Source organism: Arachis hypogaea, chromosome 8 (assembly GCF_003086295.3).
Source record: "Arachis hypogaea cultivar Tifrunner chromosome 8, arahy.Tifrunner.gnm2.J5K5, whole genome shotgun sequence".
In the NCBI taxonomy this organism is placed as follows: domain Eukaryota; kingdom Viridiplantae; phylum Streptophyta; class Magnoliopsida; order Fabales; family Fabaceae; genus Arachis; species Arachis hypogaea.
In genome coordinates this window covers 1,644,915-1,653,095 of record NC_092043.1, presented here as the reverse complement: position 1 = coordinate 1,653,095, position 8,181 = coordinate 1,644,915, and the positions used below count along the sequence as shown (strand labels likewise).

Here is an 8,181-nt window from a genome sequence, read left to right as displayed (position 1 = left end):
GAGACAAATATTATGATGAAAGAAAAAGAAAAGGATAAAAGAATAAGAGAGAATTAGGATTGGGAGAGGGGGAAAGAAAATTAAAACCGGGCGGCGAAATAGTGTAGTTGTGCAGCGTAGGCGACGCGTACGCGTAGGTCATGGAATTTTCTTAATGACGCGTAAGCATCGGGCACGCGTCCGCGTGCCCTGGGTTTTGCGCGATTCGCGTGAAGGCAGTCGCGCGCTCGCACAACTCTCTGTTTGCGTGACTTGGAAACCAATATTTTCATACGACGCGTGCGCGTCATGCACGCACACGCGTGGATGAACATTTGTGCAAATGACGCGCACGCGTCAGGGACGCGTACGACATCTCTCTGAACGAAGAGTTCGAATCTTCCTAGCTTATAGCTCGACGTTGAAGGCAACAGCTCGGCATCGACTTCTAAAAATCGAGTTAAGTCTAGGTTACTCACACAAGAACACTATGCATCGTTGAAAAATTTTTTAATCTTTACGCATTTTTAACTTTGTGGTTATTGTGCACAAATGTATTTTGCACATAACCAAAAAATTCTATTATTTGCACAGTAATTCAGTTACTATGTATAACGTTTCAAAAAAATTTTCGTCCGGTCAAACTTTCAAACATGCACAATAACTCGGATCACTGTGCATGACAGTCAAAAACGCATTTTTTGTCCAATTTTTCCAACTGTATAATAACTCAAGTTACTATGCACATATTGCCTAGATCCCACACTTTAGATTTTGAAGAAGATTAGATATCATGAATTCTGGCATTTAAGTGTGAGTAACCATATCCAACAAAATCTTAACCCAAAAAGAGAGAGTGAGTATACTAATTCGTCATGCTGCTAATGAATTCTCTCAAGGTACGACAGTTCAGCAAAATCCGATTCCTTCATCGTTGTTGTTGAATTCTTGGAAGCCTCCTTGAACATTGTTAAGCTTAATCATCTTGCTGATTTTGGATGTATTGTGAATGGTTCATGTGTTGCTCTGGAAATCTCTCTATGATGAGTATTTTTACTTTTTTTAGGTGTGAACTATTTGATATTTGGAGAAGACATATCCTTGTTGAAACTTGAAGAAAATCAAAGAATATTACAGTCAAATAAACTTTAATTAGAGTCAAAGTATGATGCAAATAGCTTTTATCAAAATAGAAGTTGATAAAAGATAATACTATATATACATGGTATAAAAACAAGAAAGATGAGCTTTGCTACAAATTGGGTGCAATTAACTAATAGTTGATTGCGGAAGATTTTATTTTTGCCTCCATTAGCTTTGTTACAAATAAGAAGTTTGTGAGTAAACATTAAGGAAAAAAAAATAATAGTAAAGTTTTTTATATATATAATCGTCTCTTTGTATAAGTGTTATTTCCATAATATAAATGAGAGGATCTATTGTAGATTTTTCTATATATTTTCAGAAATTATAATTAAATTTATCACTTAATCATATTATTTTTACTAATGTCTAAATTTATCAGTTCAGTTTCTTTCATTTTCCATCCACAAATTTTTAGTGCATTATTCTACCTAGTATCCAACAATGCATAGAGAGGTGAATGATTTATATGCAAAATAAGAAAAGTTATTTAACGGAATCAGGTTTCTTATTGTTTTATTTCTTTATTCTTTATGCATTCTTTAAAAGAATAAAAATAATATCTTTTATTGTATAATTATGTGTTACTTCTTCTGTTAACGTCTATACTATATTTTTTTTTCAAAAAAAAAAATCACACTTCTTATTATGCTCTATATATATAACAATAATGCCCTATAAGATTGTTGACAGATAGTGATAGTTTTAAATTGTCACAAAACGATTAGTAATAAAATATCAACCACTCTAATATTGGATATTGCAAAACCGTTAGGAACGATTTTAAAAAATAATTGGATTAACCTTTATAAAACAGGACTTATTTCGACTTTATTTTTATGGGTGTTTAATTATCCCATTACAAATATGTAAATAAAAGAATGAAGAAAAAAAAAAGCATTTTACCTTACCTATATATATATAAAATATATATCATTTTTCTAATTAAAACATAGTATCTAAGTTATACTGGTCTTATGAGCACATACACAATAATGTTTCACAAAAGAAAGCATCACTAAACAGCAGTAGTCAGATTATAAGATAACAATAGTTCAGCAGCTATAATTCATCACCCATGAGCTTACCTTGGAACATAAAGATTCGTGACATACAGTATGTAGTGTTCTATGGATACACACTTAACTGCATGGGCATGTGCATTGTTTAATTAAACAGAATAGTAATAACATAAATTTCAGCAGTCATTTAATAATTTATTGGGAAGTGAAGGAACATGGTAGTATTTCCTTTTGTTGATGCGAGAGCTGAGCTTTGATATTGCTTACTAGAAAAGTAAAGGGTAAGTGGTAAGATCAGAGGCTGCTGTTCCTCCGCTATGTGCATTAGGATGGCTAGGTTGTAGGCTCAATGCAAACATGCGAGGACCTAAATTCGAGAATCCTATGACAGATTCATACTCTCCATTATCCACCAATCCATAACGTGGATCTTCTGCTCTTGCATCCTACAATAATAATAATAATAATAATAATAATAATAATAATAATAATAATAATAATAATCAACCATATCATTGCAGTTACAGAGTATATTTATTTAATTTAACTTTAGAAGATGGAAGTCAAGAACAAATACTATATAGAGAGAGACAGATATATATATTAGAATAATGATACACATTCAAGTGTTTTTGTTAACTAAGTCCAACTAAGTTGATCTAACATCAACAAAAATCAATTATGAATAACATTACCCCAAGTCTTATTGTTTAACTTGGTTGGACTTGATTCATAAAAATACTTAGATGTATAGTATTACTCAATTATATTAAGCATATATGTAATCTACAAAAAAGCATGTGCAGAAATACATACTAAATCACGCAGGAGTCTGTTGTGCACTTCTTTCTCGTTGTTAAACTGCAAAAGGTAAAAAGGTAAAAAAGTTAAATTAAGTTAACCAAGCAACCTCTAAAAGAATATATTACTAAACTAGCAGAATATATAATTAGTAACCATTTTTACATACCTTCTTCCTGTGCTGGTCAATCTGATTTGTGATCATCTTGTACTGTCCACCCATTGTGATAAGGAACTCGTTAGCATAACGGAACAGAATATAATATAGTATTTTCGCAATCTTAAACAGGATGACAAATAAGTCAAGTAGCAATGTTTCCTTTCCTTTTTCTCTGAAAAAGAAAAAGTGAAAAACAACTACTGAATGCATTAATTGACACAAGTGTTTAATGTATGTAATGGTTAACTTTCGATTTACGATATTTACGTTACATATATACTTGATGAAGATCCTATCCATCAAGTAAAAAAATTGAAATAGGAACGCAGGTCTACCCGACCCGCCTTCACCAATAATAGAAAAGTGAAAATTCAAATGCTGTAAATTTTACTTAAAGTTGATAACTGAAATTTATTAAATGATTTGAATGATAAATTTTAATTTAAAGGCTCTCACTTATCAATTTTACTGAAAAGTTGATTATACCTAAATTTTCACCTAATAAAAAATTAATACATGATTCTTTAGTTTTCAATTTGGTCATGAACCCGGTGATTCCTCAAATGAAAATAATACACTGGCCTCCAAACCACACGGATGGGGTCCCAAAAATTTGAGGTAACTTGGCATCACTTTACACTTATTATATACATTGGGTAAATAAAAAAAATTCTCAGCACTGAATAGTACTCAATTGCTAGATTAATTGTCACAAAAAAAAATTGCTAGATTAATTGTGTTGAATTATTGGCCAAAAATACTAACAAATATATATTAAAATTACTTATCCTCGAGTTTTTCTTTTTATATTAAAAGATTACTTTACCTTGTTGATCGCAAGTTGCAAAGAAAATAAAATATAATACTAAGTGCTCTTAATTTTTGTTCCCAAATAATTGATGACTTTAACAATATTCAATATCAATTCAATTTTATTTTAAATTTTACAAAATATCACATAAGCATCATATATTATAATTAATAATTTGAGATTAAATATCACTTTAATAATACAACACTGGCCTCCAAACCAAAGTAGAGAAAATCGAGATTTTACGTGAAATCGAAAAAGTAAATAAAAAACGTAAAACGTAAAATCTTAACAAGATTAAAATCGTAAAATCGTCAGATTTAGTACAAATTTCGTAAAATCGATAAACTCATTTAAAATCATAATATCGGAAGATTTTAAGAGTTAAATCGAGATTCTAGCTACTATGCTCCAAACCATATTACAGGCGAGGTCCCAAAAATTTGAGGCAAGTTAGCATCACTTTCCACTTACCATATATATCGGGTAAATAAAAAAACGGTAATGCTAGGAAAATAAAAAAATAGTCAAAGTTTATTTTATTTAATATTTATTAATTATTATAATAATTAATAAATATTAAATAAGATAAATTCTAGCTAATTTTAGTTAGCACCAAATAGTGCTAAATTGTTAGATTAAATAGGTTGAATTACCCACTAAAAATACTAACAAATATATATTAAAATTGCTTATCCTTGAATTTTTTTATTAAAAATTATCTTACCTTGTTGATCACAATTTTTTGTTCATAATTAGTGTTCACAAATTTAAAATACAATACTTCATACTTTTGTTTCCAAATAATAAATGACTTTAGCAATTTTCAGTATCCCAGATCAATTTTATTTTAGGTCTCATGAAATATCACATTAGCATTTGTGAAATTATATGTTATAATTAGTGATTTGAGATTAAACATGAAATTTGTAACTCTAATATTTGATTTCAATTCAATTTAAAAATTATACAAAATAACAAAATTTAATTGATATTTGACTAAAATAAAATTATCTATTTTTCTATGAAAAGACTGATCTCATTTCATCAATCGTTTTTATTGTAAAATAAAATTAAAAAAATCACTTTTTATAAATTCCATATTTAAAGTTCTAAAAAAAACTCTATTAGACAATCGAATGAGCTGACCAATCGACCAATCCAAATTAATTATAAAAAGTTAAATTATTGAAAGATTTAATAGTATTTCCAAAATTATCTCTTCTAAAAATTTTAATTACCTAACTAGAATTGGATAATTTTATTTTTTAATGCACAACAAGAGGTATAGCAAATTGCTGTACCTATGTAAAGCTAGGTTCCCGTTGAATGAAATATTTAGCAAAATTTTAAAATAAACACACTTTATTTTCATTATGATGTATGGGTATATAATAATAAGGTGGATACTACAATGAAGATCTTATAATTGTCTTCATGTGAATATATTTCTTTTTGACCATTGGATGATGGATTGAATGGTTAGATTTTGATATTTATAAAAGTGTTATTTTTGTTTAAAGTGTGGCTAAATAAATAAACCACACTTTTAACCAAAGCATCTTCATGAGAAGATATTTTTGCCATCTTCATTGTAGTATCCACCTAATAATAATACTTTCTTTTGTGGCCACTTGAAGCTAAGTATTTATATACTTTGCATTAAAGAAAAGTTAATTTGTCAATTTTTTTCCATTAATAATAAATAGGCAAAAATCATGAACACATAAAAGTATCTCTATAAAAAATATTCAATCAATATGTATATATTTTTAAGCAAGTTCTTATTATGTACTCTCTCAATTTTATTAAGTACTCTGGCAATTTTATTACTAACCTTACGCTCGCGAATAACCTTAGAAGCCTTGTCCATTTCTTCCTCAAGGAGTTTAAGCTCTTCTATGCCCAGATCGTTCAGACAATCTCCCATCCTCTGCCTGCACCGTATGTATAACAACTTGAACATATGAAAAGAAATTAAAAAAGAAATTAAGGAAGCTGTTAAATACCTAATCTCCTGACGAAGATTCCTGTTTACATCTTTCAGCTTCCTCAAGTTTTCTTGCATATGCTGAAAAAAAGAGAACAAAAACAACTGCCCTTGAAAAATAAGTTTATCATATTACTTTCGTAATATATATTTATTTTTACTTATAGTTATGATCAACGCTGTCAGAGAGTAGTTTTTATCAAGAGTTATTTTAAAATTTTCATTAAGAAGAAAAATTTCTCTAAAGTATAATATTTGAAAATAATATTTTTTCTTTAAAAAGAGTGAATACAGGAAGGACCTCATAGTGGGAGTTCCAGAGATCAATTCCTACAGTCATCTGATACTGATCGAAGAACTGTTTAGTTCTGAAAAAAGAAAGACAGAGTGATAATTAATAAATCTAGGTATACAGGGGGTTTAGGGTTTGAAAATGAAGTAATTAAGAATAAGAATACGCACGAGATGGAGGGGCTAATGTACTCATGGAGTTTGCCAGTGCTAGAGAACATGATTATAGAAACCTTAGCATCGCAGAGAACGGTGAGCTCATTGGCCTTCTTGAAAAGTCCGTTGCGTCGTTTGGAGTATGTGACCTGCCTGTTGGTAGTGTTCTCTATCCTCTTGATCTGGATCTTCCCTCGAGCCATCTCTTAACCTACCTGTTTCTAGATCCTTCCTTCTTTCTTGTGAATAGCTAGTTGGGTAATAAAGAAAGGGAGAAGGGGATGGAATTGGAACTAGTTTGATTAAAGAGGGTGTGGGTGGTGGGTATTCAAAGAGAAGGGTGCATTGCCAGAAATGGAAAGCTCTTTGCCAAATTGACGAAAGGTGTTGCAGAGTTTGTTATAAGAGTCGTTACGGTGTTTGTGGTTTCATCGTCAATGTCATTCCATGTGCGCCACTGGGGACTGGAGGGCCCTTTACTTTCCGTCCTACTCCGTCACGGAACCTCCAACACACATACATCACATTACCCGTGATTCAACTCAAGTACTCAACCTTCTCATCTGTGATACGCCAGTTATACTAGGGCTTCATCATCATTACTATTACTTCTTTCTTCTCCCATTTAATTTCCTTCCTCGTTGAATAATCAAATTTTCATTTACGCTTTAATGTTATCTATCATTGTTTCATATCTATTTATTTTGTAGTGTACACACCAAAATTTGTCGTTAATATAAAATAAGTTAAACTATATATATATATATATAAATAAATATGTTAACTAATTTTAATAGTTGATTTTGATGTGTAAATAGTATTTTTATTATTTATTTTTCTAATATCACTCCTCTAAATTGTGTTAGACAAAGGTTGCTGACAACATTTTCTTTTGGTGGGCGTCTAGAAGAAAAAAACACACTGTTTTTTTGTTTTGCTTTGGAAATTAGGATGTCATGAAATTCAAATTATAAGATAGTTTTTATCGGTATCTATAATACTTGCTTGGACTAATCTGAATCTAATTCAAATTGCGTTCTTAGTTTTGGTGGGTGAATTTTTTATGGAAAATATCTCTATAAACTAGTTTTCAAATTGGAGAACTGCTTATGCAAATTTGAACAGCTTACCACTTAGACCAACGCTCGTTTTTGAAAGAGCTAGTTAATGCAGGATGCTTTATTAAAAGTTTTTTTCTCTTTGACCCACTTTATTCAAAGTTTAAATATAACTTTGAAAAGCTTTGGTGGATCATATATACAGGGCCTTTCTGAAGGACTTTTTGATTGGGTTTTTACACCACCAAACTTTTTCGTACCCACTAAATTCTGGCATCTTGAGAAGCTATTAGATCATGGGTCTAAAATTATAAGAAATAAAAGAAAAAGGACGAGCGATTTTTTCATAACAAACATGATCATAGATATCTGTCCAATGTCCACTATGTATACCAAAATTCCAGATCAATTAACAATATTTATGTTAAAAAAAACATCAATATTTTAAATACTGTATTGCAAATATATTCTGAAAATATAATGAAATTATGAAATAAGAATAACTAAGAAAGTAAAAAGTGATGGATATTTCTTTACTCATAGGTCCATAAGAGTAAGAATTTTTTTCTATTATGCAACTGTTTTGGACAAAAATGAAGAGCGAAAATCTGACGACAATCCGAAATCATGCTTTACTAACGATCATGCGAAGAATCATATGAAAATAACTCTAGGTCGACAAACAAACAAGATAAATGTATATCCCAATCTAATGACTGCTCAACTGATACTAAAAAATATATAAAACAGGAACACTATCATTAGGTAAG

The 8,181-nt window shown here is 30.0% G+C and overlaps 1 protein-coding gene across 1 annotated transcript; it reads right to left on the bottom strand.

The window, feature by feature from the left end:
* Nucleotides 1–2,120: 2,120 nt before the first annotated feature.
* LOC112705608 (floral homeotic protein DEFICIENS) lies at nucleotides 2,121–6,905 on the bottom strand. Its single transcript, XM_025756480.3, has 7 exons — nucleotides 6,369–6,905; nucleotides 6,208–6,274; nucleotides 5,926–5,987; nucleotides 5,754–5,853; nucleotides 3,115–3,156; nucleotides 2,961–3,005; nucleotides 2,121–2,590 (listed from the first exon to the last, which is right to left on the bottom strand). The coding sequence occupies exons 1-7, from the start codon at nucleotides 6,554–6,556 to the stop codon at nucleotides 2,411–2,413; spliced, it is 684 nt and encodes a 227-aa protein (XP_025612265.1). The 5' UTR covers nucleotides 6,557–6,905; the 3' UTR covers nucleotides 2,121–2,410.
* Nucleotides 6,906–8,181: the final 1,276 nt, after the last annotated feature.